Source organism: Brachyistius frenatus, unplaced genomic scaffold (assembly GCF_029030835.1).
Source record: "Brachyistius frenatus isolate BFR_SWC_R1_liver_20210118 unplaced genomic scaffold, ASM2903083v1 Contig_94, whole genome shotgun sequence".
Lineage (NCBI taxonomy): Eukaryota > Metazoa > Chordata > Actinopteri > Embiotocidae > Brachyistius > Brachyistius frenatus.
This window is the reverse complement of record NW_027210693.1, coordinates 973,489-993,488: the sequence shown is the minus strand read 5'-3', so window position 1 is coordinate 993,488 and position 20,000 is coordinate 973,489. Positions and strand designations below refer to the sequence as shown.

The window sequence follows — 20,000 nt, the reverse complement described above, 5'->3', positions numbered from 1 at the left end:
TCTTAAAAATATCTTCAAGTGGCCGGGGGGGGGGGGATCAGACTGTAATCTCTGTAGCTCACCACTTCAGAGGGGGGCTGAAGGCAGACTGACGACCCCTGGAGACAGGAGCAAGAGGCACAGCCACAGCGGGGAGAGGGGAAGAGGAGAAAGGAGGACACTGCTGCTGCTGCCGCCGAGTGGAGCAACATAAGGAATGCCTGATGAGTGTGTGCTCAGGCCGGGGCGAGGCGAGGCGAGGCGAGGGGAGGGGAGGGCACCGCTCCTGTCGTAATAACTGGATGATAGAGAGACAGGGGAGGGGGGGAGACAAAATAAGAGTGAGAAGGACAGAGGAGTGGGAGATAAAGACAGACCGACTCTTACCGTGTAGTCATCGACAGTAAGAGGGAATGACAAAAATAAAATAATAAAAATAATGGAGAGGTGGTCTGAGGAAGAAACCCCGCTGAGCTGCAGGATATTATCTACTCGCACTTAACAGACCTCTTAAAAAGTCTGACATGGGGAGACGGAAGGCCAATAAAACCCTCTCTGAGCACACGAGAGCTGGATGTTAAACTTTCTCCATAAAATGTTTTTAAGGACGTGTGGGATAGTTGAAACTTTAAAAAAAAACAACCAAAAAAAACCCCAAAAAACCCAGCAGCATCATTTTAACCTCCCACCAGCTGAAAGCGCACTAAAAGAGAAATGTAGAGTACTTACCACGTGCGTAGTGCATCACTTCGTTTGAACTCCAAACACTGGTCCGCTGCACGTGTATGACGTCACTGCAGCTTTAACCCAGGTGGTTGAAACCCGTCGCAGGTGACCAGGTTGATCAATTCGGAGGTCACCTTTGTTTGCAACCACCATGACCCTTGACACGCTCTCGCGAGATTTCGCACTTAAAGAGTTTGTGCCGCAACTTGTGCAGTCATTAAAGGTCTTTTTTTTTTCTCCAAAACTATCACTGTAATTATCAAAACGATTTACATGTTTTCTATGTAGCCGAAATATTAAAAAAATAAATAATGGAATAACTAATAGTTAATAGTATTTTTTTTTATTCAAATACATATATCTTGACAGTTACTACTGACTGCTGGAATTTAAAATAGGCATGATTAGCTTTTAAAATCCAAATATGATCCAGAACTGTATATTAATCTGTCTTCAAACTATCAAACAATTCAAGGCTGCTTACATGTTAATGTGTCAGCAATGATAACCGTCTAACATGGGTCATTTGCATAGTCTGTCATTTAATTTGTATTTATTTGGTCAATTTTGCTGTCAATACTTCTTTTCATTGTAACGGTGGTGTTCGAAATTAAACAAATTAAACATTTGTGCTGTGATTGTCCACATGTCCGCTGGACTACCATGCGATGGACTGCAGTGTTTTTAGGTTTAACCGCTAGGGGCGCTGTAGTCCGACCGGGTCTGTAAACGCAGAAGAAGAGAAGCGAAAAGTCATGGCGGCTGACAGTTTGTAATGAGCCAACAAAAACAGCCAAGACTCTTTGCAAGTCGGATATACAACGTTTCAAAATCAGCCCCGGGGATCAAAAACACTCTACCGACAAAATGCTGATCACTCTGAAGACATTACAACAGCAAACGTTCAAGATCGACATCGATGAAGAGGAAACGGTGAGAGTTTAAAAAAAAAAAAGCCCCATGCATTTGTGAAGGGAGGGGGGAGGGGGGGGGGTGTGAGGAGGAGCGGGGTCCGGGTATGACCTGGAGCCGGGCACACTCTCCGACCAATTTTAACCCGAAAAAAAACCCCGATTTACACGGTCAGCGAGCCGGCGGCAGGTTTGTTTCTGAGCGGGTCGCTTTTCGGCTTTAAAACGGCTTTTACGCGAAGTTGCGCGTTTGTTTGAAACACCGGCGGAGCGGAGCGGAGCGGTGTCAGCATTTAGCCGCAGCCCGCCTGATGCCCCAGATGTGGGGCTGATAAATCGGCTTTAACGTCACGGTTTCGTGGAAGTTATTACAGATTAACGCTTTTAAAAAAAAAAATTACAAAAAAATCTCCTGTTAAATAAACGAACGTTTGGCGCCATTTTGTTGACAGCAACGGCTAATTAACGGTTGTTGTTGTTGTTGTTGTTGTTTGTAATGTAGTTATGATATCATAACGCTTCGTGCTAATCGGCTAAAATTAAACCAGCAACAACGAAACGTGGAGTTTTTTTTTTTTTTTTTTTTGGGTGAATAAAGGAAATCAAGTTGCTTTAACCGACGATGACTGAGGAGAATAAAACTTTACCCGGTTGCATTTTCTTTATGCACAACAACACTCGTTAAATTTGACTTTCAGCCAGCTCATATAAACACTCTTATTTGTGTTTAATGTTATGCATTTTATCTTTTCTCGTGCATCTCATTCCTTTTCCATCTTTCTAAATGTCCCTTTATGTCTGTTTTTATGTGAAACAACACGTAATTCTCTTGCTGTGAATCACTTTGAGCTGTATTTCTTGTATGAAAGGTGCTATACAAATAAAGTTTATTATTATTACATGCTGCTAAATACAGTCACAATAACTTAACTTAAGATCAAGGTAAACGTCATTTTCTGAACTTTGCATTTATGTGTAAAACTTTAATTTAAATGTTTGTGTTTTGCATCGTCTTTCAGGTAGTTGCCGATAATATAATATTATTTTTGGTCACTTTGTTAATGTGGGCCTTGAAACTTGGATCTGAGTTTCTTTAAGGGGTCCGGAGCTTCCTGTCTGTGTAGCTCCAGTTTTATGCAGACTTTGGACTATATCTGCACTCGTGCCGACGGTATATATAGCCGGTTAGGGCTGGGCACCCTGCTGTGACAGACAAGCTGGCTGGTTTTATTGTGAAGGGATGATGACTCTTTTCTTTTTCTTTTTTTTCCACAGGTGAAGACGTTGAAAGAAAGGATTGAACAGGACAAGGGAAAGGACCTTTTTTCAGTCGCTGGACAGAAACTGATATACGCAGGTTTGTTATGAGCGCTTAACTGTTTTAACCCCATTAAATCCTGCCATTTTTTTTAATTTATTTTTTGTATCAGTTTATGTTCTGTCTTCATAAATGTTAATAATGGCTCGGAAATTCTTGAATTAAATCGTAATGTAGCCTAAAATGGGCCGACATTAAAATAATAATAATTAAAAAAACATTCAAATATGTGTGAGTTTAATAGTAAGGTGCTAATCAGTAGCCCGCATCACAGCTCTCCTGAAGCATTTGCGAGGGGAGAACAGCTCCTAAACTTCTGTGGTATAAAAGTCGGACAGTATTTTACAGCTTCTCTTCATAAACTAGCAGAAGAAAACACGGAGCGACACTTCGAGGTGGGTCGTCCCTACAGAAACACAGCGTGCTGACGTGCAGTTTATTCCCTCGATGCTGTTGTTACCTTGTTCACAAGGCTGTTCAGTCCCACGGTCATAATGTTGCACTTTCAGCAAATGAGATAAGACTTTATTAATCCCACAGTGGGGAACCTTAGTCGTCACAGCAGCACAGATACAGAATTAGGAAAAAAAAAAAGAAGGTAAGAACGAAAAAATTACAAAGTACGAATACAATCAAAATAAGATGTAGAAACACAGAAAAACGTACACCTTGAAAACCAGACTAAGAACACGTCTGTCTGTCAAACAAATACCAGATCGCCAGATATCTGTAAAGATCGTAGGCACACGTGTTTCAATGACATGCCAACCTTCATTTCTTGAAACAAGCTTTCCAGTTATGTGTCCTTCACAGGTGCATAAGTATAAGTAACTTGAAATTTTGGTTTAAAAAAATTCCACTAATGTACATTGTGTTTGAAAAAAAAATCCAACATGGCAAACTCGAAGGGAGGCGGGATCCTTAATGAGCGCTGTGCATGAGCATATTAGACATTTAAGTTCTGCTTGACCGACTCATCTTTTCTCAGATGCAAAACAAAGGCAGCGCTTCAAAGTGTGAGAAGAAGAACCAGATGTTCTGACAAAAGTGGACATTTTTTTATCAGCTCAACAAGCTTCTCTTCAGTGACACAATATGATGTTATCTGTTGTTGAATCTCATGCTGTGAAGGTCACGGAGGATAACGCCGGTAAGAGACTTTTCTGTTTGTGTTTCTTCACAGGTAAGATCCTCAACGATGACTCGGTCCTCAAAGAATACAAAATCGATGAGAAGAACTTTGTGGTCGTCATGGTGACAAAGGTTTGTGAATGAAGGTTTTCTCTGTCAAGCAAATCTGATGTTTTTGTAGAGCTTCATGTCTTTGAATGTTATAAGTGCGAGTTAATATCGAACTGTGATTTGGTTTCGTAACCTTCTCTCTCTAATGCTGACCGTCCGTCCGTCCGTCTGTCTGTCAGGGCTGTTCAACAGTAGAAGGAGTAGCTCACTGTGGTGACTGCTGACTCACGGTGGTGTCAGCAGGTCACGTCTAGCTCCAGTTCCCTCTTCTATAGTCCTCTACATGACGGATTACTTGTTCCAAGTGAACAAAAGATAATGGGACCGTTTTCTTTCTTGCCAACTATTTCATACCAATCATTTCTCCTCAAAAGTGTCTTCTGTACAATACAATATTTTTTTACTTCTGTTGCAAGGCAGCGACCAGCATAATGTGGTTTTGTATTTAATATGAGACGACCTATTGTTGCTTTAAAACGTATTTTTCTTACCCTGACGATGGACACAGGTTCTCTTCATCCGGTAGAAATCTGTCTGCTGTAACGGAAAGAAAAGATAGAATTCAAAATATTACAGGGCACGATAGAAAATCATGATCAGGCCATACTCACTTAATGCAGAGCTGGTCAGGGGCCAAACATTTAAACTGGACATGATGCTGCATCGGAGAAAATACATATATTCAAATGAGATTCTGATTCTTTTGATGCACAATATTCAATTCTTTTAACTCGAATGCTGTCAGAATATATGGAAGAGATTTCTAGCAGGTTTTGAAGTTTAAAATCAATCATTTAAACTTCTATTTGTAAACTTATTATAACCAAGGCATCTTTTAGGCAAAGACAACCCAAATAAAATACAGCCCAACATTTCTACAGCTACTTTGAGGTATAATTAATGATCCATTGGTGAAGTTAACGAGATTTTAAAGGTTGAAAACTGTTTTGCAGGCTAAAACAGCCGGCGCTGCCCCCCAGCCTTCCCCGGCCGCCTCCGCTTCCACCCCAACCCCCACCACCACCACTACAACACCTGCAGCACCCCCCGCCTCATCGTCCAGTTCAGACAAACCAGCAGAGAACTCTACAGGCGACAAACCGGAGGAGAAACCGTCTACGACAGCTGAACCTGCTTCTTCCCCCGTCGGGTAAAGATGGGAAGATGTTTGTGTTCTTTTCTTTCATAAATGTTGTGTTGGCCGTGTCTCAGCAAAGGTCCGTTTCTCTTGCAGAAGCTCTGAGGCTTCAACGAACACAAACTTAATCGATGAAGCCGTTTCGACTCTCGGTAAGGCTGCTTTTGCAAAGCTCATTATTGAGTCACTTATTATGGTTGTTGGATCTCAGAGAAAAAGTAAGTATGAGTCAGATATAAGAATTTTGCCACAAAAATTGCATCATTTGCTTGACCTTTGCAAATGATGACTTCTGCATAATTATGTCTTGGATGCATTAGTCTGTGGGCTCTTGTGTGAGCAGAGGTTGTTGATTAATTTTGGCCAAATTTCATTTCTGCTGGCTATCCATATAATAATCAATAAGCAACCGGATACCACGGCTCAGCCAAAACCTAATCCCACGGTGCTCCACGACCACGTACTCTGAACTTTAATATTGCTTTGCGAAGAGCAAATCCAGCAGGTCTTAATTATTATTGCTCATACAGCCATCGGTGTAATCAGAATTTGTGACGAGGTCTTTATTTTTATGAGACACAATAGTAAAAGAGTTCAAATCTTAACTTAAGCTGCACGACTGAAATGCATTTGACTCTTTTTGGTGTTTAAATGTTCGGCCCTTCTCCACAGTGACGGGTCCATCGTACGACGCCATGGTGAACGAGATGATGCTCATGGGCTACGAGAGGGAGCGGGTGGTGGCAGCTCTGAGGGCGAGCTTCAACAACCCGGACAGAGCTGTGGAATACCTGCTCACCGTAAGAAAACGTGTCTCTGGCCACCGCAAACACGCACAACCTGACACGGGACGGCACGCTGGGTGTTCAGAAAGCTTAGCGTCCCTCAGGTCATGGTTTTAGTTCACTGACTATTTCAGCATGGTCATGCAAATATTCCACCCACAACCACTTTTGCAACAGCTGCCAAGTTGCATCCTGAATAATAATTTAAATGTGCACATGCCATTATGTCATCGTCACACTTTTAAACTGAAGTGGACCACACGTAGTTCTAAATCTTAAAATCTTCAGTGTTTTGGTCCCGGCTTGTTCGGTATTTCTGGCATTTTAATTGGTGTACGTCGTGGATTTTCCTGCAGGGCATCCCAGGCAGAGATCAGGGCCATGCAACAGGACCTGATGCGGTGGTGCCTCCAGTCAGCGGAGCTCCAGCTGCACCTGCTGCCGGCATCAGCATCCCCGCCATCACTGGGTCTTCATCACCGAGTGCCGGCGGAGGTACGCGGCCTGCACTGTTCTGCATGTTACAGCAGCCTCAATGAGAAAATGTTTGTCTCTATTATTATCCTTCCTGTTGCTGTGCGTCTCGCTTCTTGCTGCTCACGCTGGTCTGACTCATGCTTTCAGGCAATCCCTTGAGTTTTCTAAGGAATCAGCCGCAATTCCACGTGATGCGACAGCTGATCCAGCAGAACGCCGCCCTGCTTCCTGCTCTGCTGCAGGAGATCGGGAGGGAAAACCCCGAGCTGTTGCAGGTGAAGTAGTGACTGAACTCCTTTTAAAGTGTGGATGTGAAAGAGCCTTTGGCATGGTTTCATATTAAATACGATTATGGTTGAAATACTGGGAGTCCCAATGCACTTAAAGGGACATTATCACCTATTTTACATTTTACTTGTGATGTTTTTCTGGCGCTGTGAAGGAAGATTTCCAAAAGTAGAAAAAAATAATCCTGAAGATGCCACGAGGGTTAACACGATGTCTGGTTGGGAATTTAAACTGTGAACAGAAAATGTGCATTGATTGTCGCAGTCGCCGACATCCAACAAGTTTTACTTTAAGGTAAAACAAATCTGCAAATTGAGGAAACTATCTACTATTAAGTATGACTTGGTAAGACATGCGTCAGGAAACAACTGTACAGTCAGAGCAGAGGAGTGTTCAACACAACATTTCCCCCCCAAAAAACAAATCACAAGAGACTAGATACTGACAGTTAATTAGTGTGTGATATGCGTGAGCGTTTCTATCCCTTTAATACTTCATGTTTAGGTTTTTATTTTACTTCACTGAGAAACTGAATATACAGTTTTGTTTTAATGTAAAATTTTGCGCCGCACTTCAGTGTTGTCAGTGCTTCCAACTGTCCATTTACCGCTGTAGGAGATCAGCAGCCACCAGGAGCAGTTCATCCAGATGCTGAACGAACCCAATCCGGACGCGGCGCCAGGAAGTGTCGGAGGTGGGGCCGGAGGAACCGGAGGAACCGGAGGAACCGGGGGAACCGGGGGAACCGGAGGAGCTGGAGGGATGGGAGGTGATACACCTGGCGGGAGTCACATGAGCTACATCCAGGTCACGCCACAGGAGAAAGAGGCCATTGAGAGGGTGAGTTAGGAGCACAAGTCCGTCACAGAGCTTTTACCATCAGTCCACAGTTCAGCGCTGGAGAATTATGGAAAATCTATTTCTCTGATGAGTTTGTTTCTTTCTCCACAAAGTATTGTAGAAAGGTGAACATGAAGCAATTTTTTTTTTCTTACATATTCTTACATTTCCTTGAAGTATAGCTTGACTGGTTCTCAACTCTTTTCTGTCTCTTTAATTCCAGCTAAAAGCCTTAGGATTTCCAGAGGGACTTGTTATACAAGCCTACTTTGCTTGTGAGAAGAACGAGAACATGGCTGCCAACTTCCTTTTACAACAGAACTTTGACGACGATTAAAGGTGCCCTCTTCGTTTTGATTTGTTTTTCATACTTCTTCCTCTGCTTATTGATTGCTGATATTCAATGTATGTGTACAACAAGTCTTTTATTTTCCCAAAAAAATATTTTATTCACCACTTCCACATTCAACTCTGTGAATAACACTGGATCATTATCAGCTGTTGGCTGGTGCACAAGGCTCTTGTTTGTGATCAGATTAAAAAGGAGGAACAATTAAAGTACAATAATTTTGCAATCCGAAATCACTTGGTATCGATTTTTTTTTTTTTTTTTTTTTTTTTAATAAGAACGATGTGATTTCTTTGACCTATGTGGTTTGCAGTAGTAGCGTGTTTTGCATTATGAGTGACTTCAGGCCAGATTAGAGCGGAACGGTTATAACAGCATTCATGCACTCTTATTAGAACTGGAAAAAATTAAGTTGTGCAAACAAGCAAAATGTATGGCACTTTTTTCCTATTAAACATCCTTCATCAGCATGTAAATCACCCGGATTATTGGCAGCAGCTGCGTGAAGTCAATTGCAGCGTATATATGAAGGCATTTTAACATGTCAGATTTCCACGTGTGGTGAGGCTTCGTTGCCTTTCACAGAGAAATGAAGCCATGTCGCTGTATTTGTTTGGGGGAATCGCAGAGTAAAGATTTGACTAAAACTTCTATACAAGTACAAGTCATTCTGTGACACAATCCCTGTGACCCTTTCCTGAATTTGTTGTGTTAATTGCACTCAAAATCTTTTGCCTTTTTGCAGGGAAAATCTGACCTAAATCAAATCAATATTCTGACATCTGGAACACCACGTTCCTGAATTAGAGTGATAAAAAAAAAAAAAATGTAAAAGTCATCCTGATGTTGCTATAAACAATAACCTGGATCAGGTGATCATGCAATAAAGAGACTGAAGATGTAATTTGCTCATTCAAACAGGGTATTTTTTAGGACCATACAGGGTATAATTTATTTTCACATGAGCTTTATTGGTGTCACCAGACCTACGCCATATTTAGCTGCTCTTATTACAACGATGGAAACTAATTGTGACTCAAAAGACTTGAAGACATTTTAGGCTGTGCTGCTTTGAGGAATGAGGAAGGACCCAAACTGAAGAGACCTATAGGGGGCAACAGAGACCACAACATCTTTCCAGCTTCCAACACTGGCAGCACCAAGTGCTGTTTACCTCAATGAAGATGTGACTTATACAGAAAATGAACCAATATCTAAAAACGAACTCACTTTTAAGTGAAGTAGTACAATAGTTTGGCTTCTTAATACATCTGGAACATTTTAATATTTAGGCTTAACCTCCTCATGCGACCTTAGGTTCACTTCAAACATGGGCTCTCTGTCATTTGAATCTTTTCTTATCATTAATAAGATGAATAAGTGCTGGTTTGTAGTCTTGAATAATTTAATGAGGTGGTTTGACAGGTGTTGACAGTAAAAAGTGACAAATAGTTGAACCACCGGAAATCATACTCCGATTTCTAAATAAAATGTCAAGTCTGATTATCAAAAAGAAGTGCCGTCCTTTTAACAGCACATTAGTCCCAATATCTTGGAGAGCTCTGCTATATTTACTGCCTGATATTGCATAACATTGTCATGTCACATTATTGTGAAAAAGGTAGTACACAGTATGTCCATACACTGAAGAGAAGGATTCAACATATAGCAGAAACCTAAGGAAACATGAGCTCACTGCAGCATCTTTGTGGGTTTTATTAATATTGTGCAGGCAGATTTGGTGTCACTCTTGAATGTCAGCCGGTAACTCGGATGTCCTGCCCATTCTTCCCTCTGACAACTGGAAAGAAAACCCCATGGAAACGTAGTAGGAGTGCATTTTCTTTTGGGAATCTTTTTAACGGCAACATTGTGTGAGTTTGCCTGCGGTGATCTCGCTATGATCCGGGCGGACATTGTTTGCGAGCTGCCTGTGAGCTATCGCTGCCATTTAAATGCACTTCTCAATTACACTACCAGGGAAATCTTCAATTACTGGTCAGGGAAACAGTACTTGACATGTATGCCAATAGGGGTTTTGTTTTGTTGAGTATAAAAACTAACCCTTATGGTTTTCGTATTTCAAATACATTTTATTTTACTATAATGTAAAATACAAAACAATACCAAAGTATTTTTATTTACAAATGTACAAAATTCAAGATTATATTACATATTTTGGCTATAAACAAAAAAATTCTTTGTTCAGAGTTACTCATTCAATACAAAAATATGAATGTCTCATAAATTATTGCACTATGCAGCTGCAGTGCATTGAAGATTGCCATCACCGTTTAAAAAGTGAAGTTTTTCACCTGATTTAAGTCAGATTGTGGAAGAGAGGTTTCCAAGAAACACACAAACAACCATATGGCACTTTTTTTTTTTTTTCATTTCACCCTTTTGTTGACTTTCCTTAATCTTTGGTACCTTTTATTAAAAAAAAAAAAACCTTCAGAGTTACTGAGCACCATTCGGTATAAATTAACATTGTACCTGAAATCAATGGCATCGCAGGTGAAATATGTATATAAATATATATGTATCTATTAATACAGTATTTTGAACAGTGTGTAGTGAACAGAGCCTATGATGGCATGTTGCTGGTAGAAGGCCTCTGGAGATGTTTGTCTGTTGCTCCTGGTTTCCCTGACAAAAATACATTTCCAGTTAAAAAGCTGTTGGCACCTGGTCCTCCAAGTTTTGTCGGTTAAATAAGACAAATTCCAGTTTGGTCCCTTTCATAAAAGTTTACAACCCTGGCTGAGAGGTCTTGTCGAGTCACCTGCACAACACAGGATCAGTCTTGAGAGAGATCGTAGGCTCTTAAAGGAGTAATGTTCTTTTTGCCATGAACACCACAGCTTGTCTTGTTGCTCGACGCCGGCTTGAAGGCAAATTATGGTTTCAAAAAGTGTAGGTTTGTTCAGGGTTCTGCTAACACACATATATAATTTTCCCGCAGCCTTCATCCGTCGCCTTCTCGTCCGGTCCTCCAACCAACTCTCATAAGTGTCTTTTCATATGGAGAGCGAGGTGGTCCGACCTTGAAAACGCCCGGTCACATTTCTGACACTGAAATGGCCGGTGGCCTGTGTGTTTCCTGTAGTGGCGAGTGAGCTCATCCGATCGTGCAAACTTCCAGCCACAACCCTCCCAGTCGCAGTGGTAGGGCTTCTCCCCTTTGAGGGAAACACAATACACACGGAGCAGTTAGTTGCTGGCCCTGAGGTTAAAATGGCCCCGGCTTCCCCACCTCCGGGAGAAAAGAGGTCCATCCTGTCCCGCAGCTAGTGTGTGTGCAAAAGGCCAAACCAACGAGCCTGGGGTTTGTATTTGAGCAGGGATCAGTATCAACCTGTTTCACTGCACCTGCTCGACAACTCTCCTCCCACATCCCCCCCCACCTATCTAACCCCCATTCACGACTCAATGTGTTTGCACATGATGTGCAACTGATGTTCTTGTTTTAGAAAACACAGCATGAAACCGTTCCCCTGAATCACAAAATAACTCTCGACTGAGCTGTAATCTACAGTTCGCGTGAGTGCACAGAAGTGAAACCAGATGTAAAGAGCACCAGAAACAAAAAGTAGTGTAAAAGATCGTACGAACATCTGGTTACATACCTGTGTGTGTGCGGTGATGTGCTTTAAGGTGGGAGCTCTTTGTGTACGTCTTCCCGCAGCCGACGTAGTCGCACGTGTGCGTCGCCACTCTCTTCCTCGGCCAGGAGCGTCGGCCGCGCTTCGGCTTCGGCTCCTCTGGCAAGCAGTCCCCGCTGGAGATCATGAGGGGATCTGTGGGGCCAAAAGATGATCATCATCATCATCATCATCATCACTGTACCTGATCATACTGCCACATGGAGAGAAAACATATAAACATACGTCAAAGATCACTGTCCACTGTAAAAAGGCCTTAGATTTGAATTTTTAGGTGACATGAATGATCATATTGTGTGTTGGAGATTTGCTTTGTGCTCTTTAGACACCTGAAGTGATACAAAAGTTGAAGAATCATTTGAATTGGTTTTTCTTCTGTTGTTAACTTCAAATGGTTTAGAAAGCATCAGATTCGTTCTGAAATAGTTTGTCCAGAATGCAGCCGGGACTCCTAAAGGCCACAATGCTTTAGTGTAAAAATGCACATATTGGCACACTTAATAAGTACATGACGTGAACTCGAACACAGATTTTGTGTAAATGACTAAATATCTACATGTCGTCATGTCTTGTATCCATTTTTACTATTTTAAACAATTTTATGATAAGACGATGTTTTTTTGTCCAACTTTTTAAACCACAAATTAAGCGCTTAACGTCGTATAAGATCTATTTAATTAGGCTCGATTAATGTTGTGTTAGCCTGTGTATGCTAATAATGCTAATGGTCAAAATTATAATAAAAGCCCCCCCCTTAAAGTAAATAAAAGGTGCTCTGACCTGGATACTGGATGGACGATGTCTGAGGGTAGGCGATGTAGCCCTGCGGGGAACTATGGTGGTATCCCTGTGGAGGTAGAGGGATCTGGGAGTGGGGGTGGCCCAACACCTGGTGCTCCCGGCTGAGAGGATGGTCAGGGGAGAGGGAAGAGGATGAGGATAACCTGCTGCTCGTCATCGACCGTCCTCCGCTGGGGAACCCGTGTAGATCCAAGTGGCTGGGGCGCTGCTGCTGCTGGCTCCCTCGGCCCTGGGAGCTTCCCCCCGTCAAATGCAGGTCTATGGGCTGTGAGATGGTGCAATTACTGGGGTTCTCCTGCTTTATCCTGTGGCACGGAAAGGACGGCGAGGCGCGTGAAGGTGTCGGGTCGGACACGGCGTTAACGCAGGCCTTGCTTCCGCTCATGCACTGGCTGTATTCTCCCATGTCCATTGTGGTCTTGACCACGAACTTGCCGTGGAGGCTGGCGGGGTGGAGGTACGCCGGGTCCAACTCGGGTCTCATGAGTTCCGCCACAAAGCCTCCGGAGGGCGAAACGTCGCTGATGTCTGGGATGGTATAGAGCAGCTCACTGGCAGTGTCCTGAGGGGAGGGAAGAGGGTAGGACGAGGAGAAGGAACCGGGAGAAGGAGACAAAGCCTGAGCAGAGCTGCATGCCATGGCGTCCTCCTGCTGCTGCTGCTGCTGCTGCTGCTGCTGTTGTAGCTGCTGCTGCTGCTGCTGCAGAATGGAGTTGGACAAAATAAAGTCATAGTCCAAGTCCAGGTCCAGCTCTGTGTCATTCTTGGACATGCTGGAGCTTGTTATGCTGGTGGCGGTGCGATGCTCCGGGTCAGGGCAGCTGCTTCCGGCCGGCACACTGACTCTCTTAAGATGGGACAACTCCTCCCTCCATCTCTACAGGAAAGTTACAGAGGCATTAATAACAGCGCTGGTGTAGTAACCTGCTTCTTTGTGTCATATCACAGTTTACAAGACAAATAGCTGAGAAAATCCCACCAGGGTTTTTAATGTCCTTAAAATGAGTGCTTGTCTTGAAGAGACAAGGACAACAGAGTCACGTATAACTTGAGGAGAAAGGAACCCGGATTTGTCCTAGAGAGTGATTATTATGACAGCTCAGCTACACAGCTAAGTCAGGTGTAGAACTTGTCCTTGTCCCCGAGCACTTCCTGGAATACCGATTTGTATTATTAACCGTGAAATCGTGCTGGAAAGCACCAAAAGTGTCTCAGGTAAGTAACAAGGACGCTCTTGTAATCAATTTGCAGCGTTTTGAACAGCATATAATTAAAAAAACAAAAAAAAACAATAATAATAAAACAAAAAAAATAGTATGATAAAAACAAGACTTGGGCATCAGCATGCTTTTCTATGGAGCAGAGCAGTAACCCATGTGCGCCCCCCCCCCCCCCTCCACGCTCACTGGAAACCTACTGAAGCAGCCTGTGTAAACTGGTGCACGCCCCAGCAGAGCGTGGTGTCAAGCCCTGGCTGCGGTGTCAAAACATGGGAGCGACGCACCAGAAAACGGCCCCTCCGTACATCCACCGCCCAGACTACCGACTCTCTCTCTCCCCCCCCCCCCCCCGACAGACTCCCGTGGTTATCTGGCATGCAATAAGAAGTGACCGCGGGCTACTCACTAAATTGGCACTTCCGATGGATTTACTCTTGACAGTGGGGCCGCTGGCGAACGTGGATATGGATGGCAGAAGTGTTCCACTTAAAGCCATCTCGACGTCATTTGGAGGCTGCCTGAAATTAAACACAAAACATCGTAAAATCCTCGTGGAGAGATCCTGGAAGGCGCGAGCGCAGCCTGTTTTATACAGTCCATGAGTCAAATGTTAGAAAAAAGTTTTTTCTCAACAAAAAAAAAAAAAAGAAAGAAGAAAAAAAAAAAAAAGGTCCACACCTCATCAGTTAGAATCTGTTTGTGGAAGTCCTTTCGGCTGTTCCTCGGTGTGGCTGCACTGGGTCGTTGTTTTGTTGTTGTTGTTGTTGTTGTTTTGTTTGTTTTGTTAATATCCCGCCGGCGGCTTTTAAAGTTTCTGCTCCGCGTCGCGCGTCGTGCTGCTGCTGCTGCTGCTGCTGCTGCTCCGAGACATGCCGCCGCTACACGCAGCCGGACGCGCTGACTGTGAACACCGAAGCGACCGTGAACGGGAGGACGGAGTGGCGACGAGCAGGGGAATCCCTCCCGCCTGTTGCCATGCAGGGACCGGCGCTGTGAACTGAGGAGACCGCGTGAGAGGTATCCTTAAATCACTGGAGCTCGGGGAGCCGCCGCCTTCGTTGCCTCGTCGCCCCGGCAACAAGAAAAACATGAAGGGGGTGGAGGGAGGAGGGAGGAGGTGGAGGAGGAGGAAGGCGGAGATAGGTTTGTTTGAATGCTGAGCAACAGTACCAATCCTTACTTCGGTTATACCCGTGAAACGTCCGGAAAGATGCACCGACTGAGCTGCGTTTATTTATTTCTACCTGTCGGCTCACCTGCAGTCGGACACGTCACCTGGGTGCCCCCTAAACCTTAGTCCAAGCCATTTGCTGCCGAAAAGCACAAATAACTAAATAATAATAATAATAATAATAATAATAATAATAATAATACACAGACAGGTTAGGTAGTTCACTCATAATCATGTAAAGTATTGTGGGCCTTCACATTAAGTTTAGCTGCATATGACGTCACTGTTTCACAACAGGAGCCAACCCCCACACAACACATACACACATTACAACATTCAAGTCCCGATTATAACCTATTATTATAATAACATATCATTTGTACTATTACAATCAGTGTACCTTTAAAAGTACCAATGTGTTGAATTTATTGCCAGATATTGAATTTAATATTCCTAATTATGTTTTCATTAGCGTATAGTTACCTTGAGCCCTTCATATCCGCTTCCAGGGAGCCGCGTGGTGCCACGGTGGACCGGAGCGGCCAAATCAAATACCAGCTGTCGGATTAGTGTTCTTCACGAGTTTCGCAGCCACCGTAGATTCGACCGAAAGTGCAATACCGCCAAGAGTCGCTAGGGGGTGGCTTAAAAAAAAAAAAAATCCTCCATAGGCTCCAATTCAACTTCTAACATGAAATACAATGTCAGTAAATTTCTTTCACACGTCAATATGGTTTAATTTACTAAATTTACTCCTAATCAGTGTTTTGGTGGTCGTTCAGAAAAATAATCCCATTTTTAAGTAGATAATGGGGCTCATAAAGTGGTATGTTTGAGGGCCTATCTGTTTGACTTGGGTGTGTCAGGTTTCCGCTCCAGGAGGGCCGGCACGGTGTACTCCGGGTCAGGTCGCTCCTCCCAGCTCCTCCAAGTATGGTTCAAAACTTCTGGTTTAAAAAAAAAAAAAAAAAAATATGGTAGCAGCCAAAATGCCAAACAACACTTCATGAACCAATTACAATCTGCAACCTCACCTCCAAGTGCCAATAAATTCTACACACCGACGCTTTAATTCTTCAGGCAGCACAAATACATATTTAAATTATACTTTTAGACTGCGTATCCACATATGTAGGCGACAGTAGATATACTATAGAGCTTAGCTAAAATTCTCAAAAAGATACTTAACCTGAAGCGCGTTATAGTCTAAACTACTGGAATATGTGATGTTTACGAAATACACAATATACATCTGATTTGTCGACATTTTCGTGTTATGTTTCTTTACACAGGTGTTTATAGAAAGAAAGCTTACCTTTACTAAGGTGTCTTTATTGTCTTAGCTTGCTATCACACTTTTAACCCCTCCCCCAAAACAAAAACAAAAACAAAAACAAAAACAAAGAATATTCACAATGGTATAGTTATGAAAATGTTGTATTTGACCAGAGAGCATTAAAACGTGCTGTTCCATGTTTGAACAGGGTCCCGGCCGTGTTTGCAGAGAGCCAGCGAGCCAACACAAACCTCTCTATCCGACATAATTAGACACATTGACTCAAGTGTTTCGGTGCGACAGCAAACAGAGCGCTGATCCTGCTGCATCAGGATCTTGTCTGTTAGGCATGTCAACAAACATGCCGTCATTTCAGCAGGACACACTCGCTGTAAACGTCCGTTCGCGTCTTCATTCAAAGTTGAAAACTGGATGAACGCACGGCGCTTCGGTTGGCAAACAGAGCTCGTGGGAAATAAATACAGACTACAATGTCATAAGATCTTTGTAAATAAAGCGCATCCTGTTGGGCAACTCCTGATTATTGTTTGATCTATTAACAGCACAAGACTTGCTATAAATCCAAATAGCAATATGTGCGTTGTCTTCAACTCTCCAAATGGGAAATGAGAAGCTTTAAACCGACCCCGTCTCTTGTTCTTCAAGACCTGCTTCTTTCAGCAGGGGAGGAAGACAATGGAAGCGATGTCATTATAGCCATATTCTTTATGATAGAAGATAATGGTTTTTGAAAGTGATCCTGAAAACAAAGGCCTGACTTTGACCACCGAGGTGCTTTGCATTGCAATAATGCCAGGCAGTGTCGGGAGAGAGAGAAAAGAGATAAAGGAAGAGAAGATGACACCACTGTATGCTGTTCACAATGAAGTCACGGTGATTCAGTAACTCACACCAAACATTTGTATGGAATATGTTAATGCAACACTTACAGCATTAACTGCTGAGAGCTACGATACCCTACCCACAATGCATCATTTCAAGTGTTTAAGGTGTTCGTGACATAGGAATCGGATGTGCTGAGTGTTATTGTATCAACAAGCAGAACTTTCGAGTATTAACTCCGTATCTAAGTGTAATATTTCCCTCTCTGACGTAAACAAGTGTCCTGATAATCGTAGATAAGAATCCCTTTCTAAACAGTCACTGTTTTACAGGTGAGCTCCGGTGTTGATCTTGGCTGCTCAGAGAGATTCGAGCGGTCAGAAATTTCCAAAACAACCCTGGCACGACAATCTGTTGTCATTCGAGTTTTCAAATAGCGATCAAATACTTTACAGCTCAGTTACAGAGTTGTGAACATTCATAGAAATAGTGTGAATAAGAAAAAAAAACTTGACGGCAGAACTCTTAAGTATTTTGGCTTCCCCCCCTCGTTATTTCCACCGGTGTCCCTCAGTCTAGTTTCCCCCTCCTGGAAAGCACCCAAGTGAATACGAGTATCAGCGGATCATAACTCCAGATATTGAGGTTTTCGGTGCTCTCTTCCAGATGCCGTTCAGTAATTAAAAAATAGCTTTCATTCTTTCCTAAATTCTGGGAAGCTGTGTCAAGCTTTGTTGATTCTCTGTGCTGTACTTCCCTCCACTCCGCCTCATTTCAACTTTAATACAATTATGCATGTAGGAACTTTCTGTCTGTTTTCTGTCACTCAGTGCAAAGCCAAAGAAGAACCGAGGCTCAGATGTCGTTTTGATTATTTGCCTTTGAACAGCACCAACAACAAGATACCGACTGGATTTCAGTGAATTATTTCCGTTACTGCACTTTGAACAGATATGTTTTTAGTTTAAAGTCATAATTACAACCAAAAGCTACATATAATATAGAAGAGCATAAAAGTCACATTTAAAAACTGAAAGCAGCAAATGTGTGCAATTTTGGGTTGAAAAATGACTTGAACAATGAATCCAAGGCGTTAATATTCTGTAAATTGACTAATCAGTTAATTTACTATAAACTTCAGTTCAATACAATACTGTATTTTAAAAGTTACAATTATTAACTAAACCAGACTAGGTCTTAATCTAACGTTTTACTGGGCCACGTATGACACATTAGAGGGCTTTTAATTTGAAATCAGGACTTTTAATTTACATCTGTTCCAGGAAGTTGTGTAATTTGGCCAATCAATGGTGTGACTTTAAGAAATATAAATATTGGTAACAATAATTAAAAAGAACAACTCTAAAAGTAAGACTGGGTTCCCTTCTTTCAGTGATGTTGTTTGTTAACATAACATTGCTGGTATCTTTCATCAACCAGTAAGTGACAGACGACAACTGAAACCAGAGACTTTCGGGAGATTTATATTAACTTATACAATTAAGCAATATTTTACATTAAGATATATTGTAATATAACTTAATTTCATGTCAGTTTTCTGTTGTTAGTATCAGTCATTTCAAAATCCCCTGAGATCAGGAGTGCTTATTTAGTATGACTGACCAGCTTTATTTATAGTCATCTAGAAGTTAATAAATAAAGTTATTGATGGATTCAGACTTGGTGTTTTGGGGACCACGGGGTGACACACCTGTTACTGTGGTTCAGACGTTCACCCCCAAAGCAGAGCCTCACACATAAATCACCGCGGTGGCAGTAATTAGCTCGGGTCATTTCTTTGTTTGCGAGGTTGATTGACAGCTCTGCGTGGGATGGTGTGCATATGGATGAGGTCTGAGTCAGTGGGACGATCTGTTTGGATGATCTCAGCCAAGCCTCTAGAGCTGGACGAGGCTGCGGCGAAGCCGGGACGCAACCGACCAACTGTGGGCTTTCATCACTTCATATAATTTAGTGGTGGGCTTCCACACTGGTGGAGGGAAATGTGGCTGAGGTGTGGGGTGGTGGTCGTGGTCATGTCGCAGGGCTTGTGTAAAGCGAAATGGGTTTTGAGGAGGGCGCAGCGAGAGGGAGAAGTTAGCGAGAAACAGACTGAGAGGGAGGAGAGAGCTCCTGCCGGGCGGCAAGCTGTCCAGCCTTTGCCTGCCCTGGGATTCCTCAGCAGCCTTAAATATGCCAGTTATTTTTAACCAGCGACGTAACAGAGCCCAGCGCCAGCCCCCTCTGTTACAATATTTCCTTTCTGTCAAGAAGGGAAACGGAGGGGAGCCACACTTCCTGGTCACGTGACGCAGCCCAGACTGCCGAATAAGAGACAAGAGGGGAAGTGGGAAAGAAAGAGTGAGGGAAGGAGAGGGGAGCTTGGTTGGCTGCCTCACACTCACACCAGCCCACACACTCACTCAGCACCTCCTCTCTCCCAAGTTTAACCCCCTCAGCCAGATGAGGCAGTAGGTTTTAATCAGATGCTCAGACGTCAGAAGCTGAAAGGACGAGAGCAGTGATTGGTGTTCGTGAGCTGCGGAGGAAATGAGAGTGTGGATACAGCACATCAGCAGATGGGGGGGGGGCCCTGTGACGTCAGGTCAGGGACCCACCAGGATTAGAAGCCTCTAAAAAGAAAAGGCCCGGGACTGGGCTGCCAGAGCTGGAGAGAATGTGTTTCTGTGTGTGTCCGACATGGGAGAATCAGGGACTTACCATGAGCTCACCTTGTTGACATACAGAGAACTTGGACGGCTTCGCGTCTCAATGTGAAATCTGAAAAAAATCAGTACCAACCTCACATCAGAGATGTAATGTTTGACAGATCTGTCCTTTGTTTTCTCGTGTCAGGTAGATTAGCATGCAGAACATGCCAGCTTTCATTTAGTTTAAATACATATGACACAGTTTGATGTCAAAATACTGTTTGGTTGTCGATGTTTGTGATCTTCAATATCTTATTTCA

At 43.0% G+C, this 20,000-nt stretch overlaps 2 protein-coding genes across 4 annotated transcripts; one reads left to right on the top strand and one right to left on the bottom strand.

Annotated features, from left to right (window-relative positions):
• The first annotated feature begins 1,442 nt into the window (after window positions 1-1,442).
• Window positions 1,443-8,523, top strand: rad23b (RAD23 homolog B, nucleotide excision repair protein). Of its 2 annotated transcripts, none has more exons than XM_069710722.1 (10): window positions 1,443-1,638; window positions 2,892-2,973; window positions 4,118-4,197; window positions 5,130-5,326; window positions 5,411-5,466; window positions 5,987-6,114; window positions 6,456-6,594; window positions 6,724-6,851; window positions 7,480-7,704; window positions 7,928-8,523. In XM_069710722.1, the coding sequence occupies exons 1-10, from the start codon at window positions 1,573-1,575 to the stop codon at window positions 8,039-8,041; spliced, it is 1,215 nt and encodes a 404-aa protein (XP_069566823.1). In that variant the 5' UTR covers window positions 1,443-1,572; the 3' UTR covers window positions 8,042-8,523. The 2 variants fall into 2 exon arrangements, with proteins under 2 accessions (XP_069566823.1, XP_069566824.1); XM_069710723.1 differs by lacking the exon at window positions 1,443-1,638 and adding an exon at window positions 1,720-1,806.
• Window positions 8,524-10,125: 1,602 nt separating this feature from the next.
• On the bottom strand, window positions 10,126-19,767 carry klf4 (Kruppel like factor 4). 2 transcript variants are annotated; one of them, XM_069710720.1, is made up of 6 exons: window positions 19,751-19,767; window positions 14,418-14,736; window positions 14,146-14,257; window positions 12,499-13,396; window positions 11,683-11,853; window positions 10,126-11,235 (listed from the first exon to the last, which is right to left on the bottom strand). In XM_069710720.1, the coding sequence occupies exons 2-6, from the start codon at window positions 14,420-14,422 to the stop codon at window positions 11,060-11,062; spliced, it is 1,362 nt and encodes a 453-aa protein (XP_069566821.1). In that variant the 5' UTR covers window positions 14,423-14,736; window positions 19,751-19,767; the 3' UTR covers window positions 10,126-11,059. The 2 variants fall into 2 exon arrangements, with proteins under 2 accessions (XP_069566821.1, XP_069566822.1); XM_069710721.1 differs by lacking the exon at window positions 19,751-19,767 and having other exon boundaries at window positions 14,418-15,235.
• Between the last annotated feature and the right edge of the window lie 233 nt (window positions 19,768-20,000).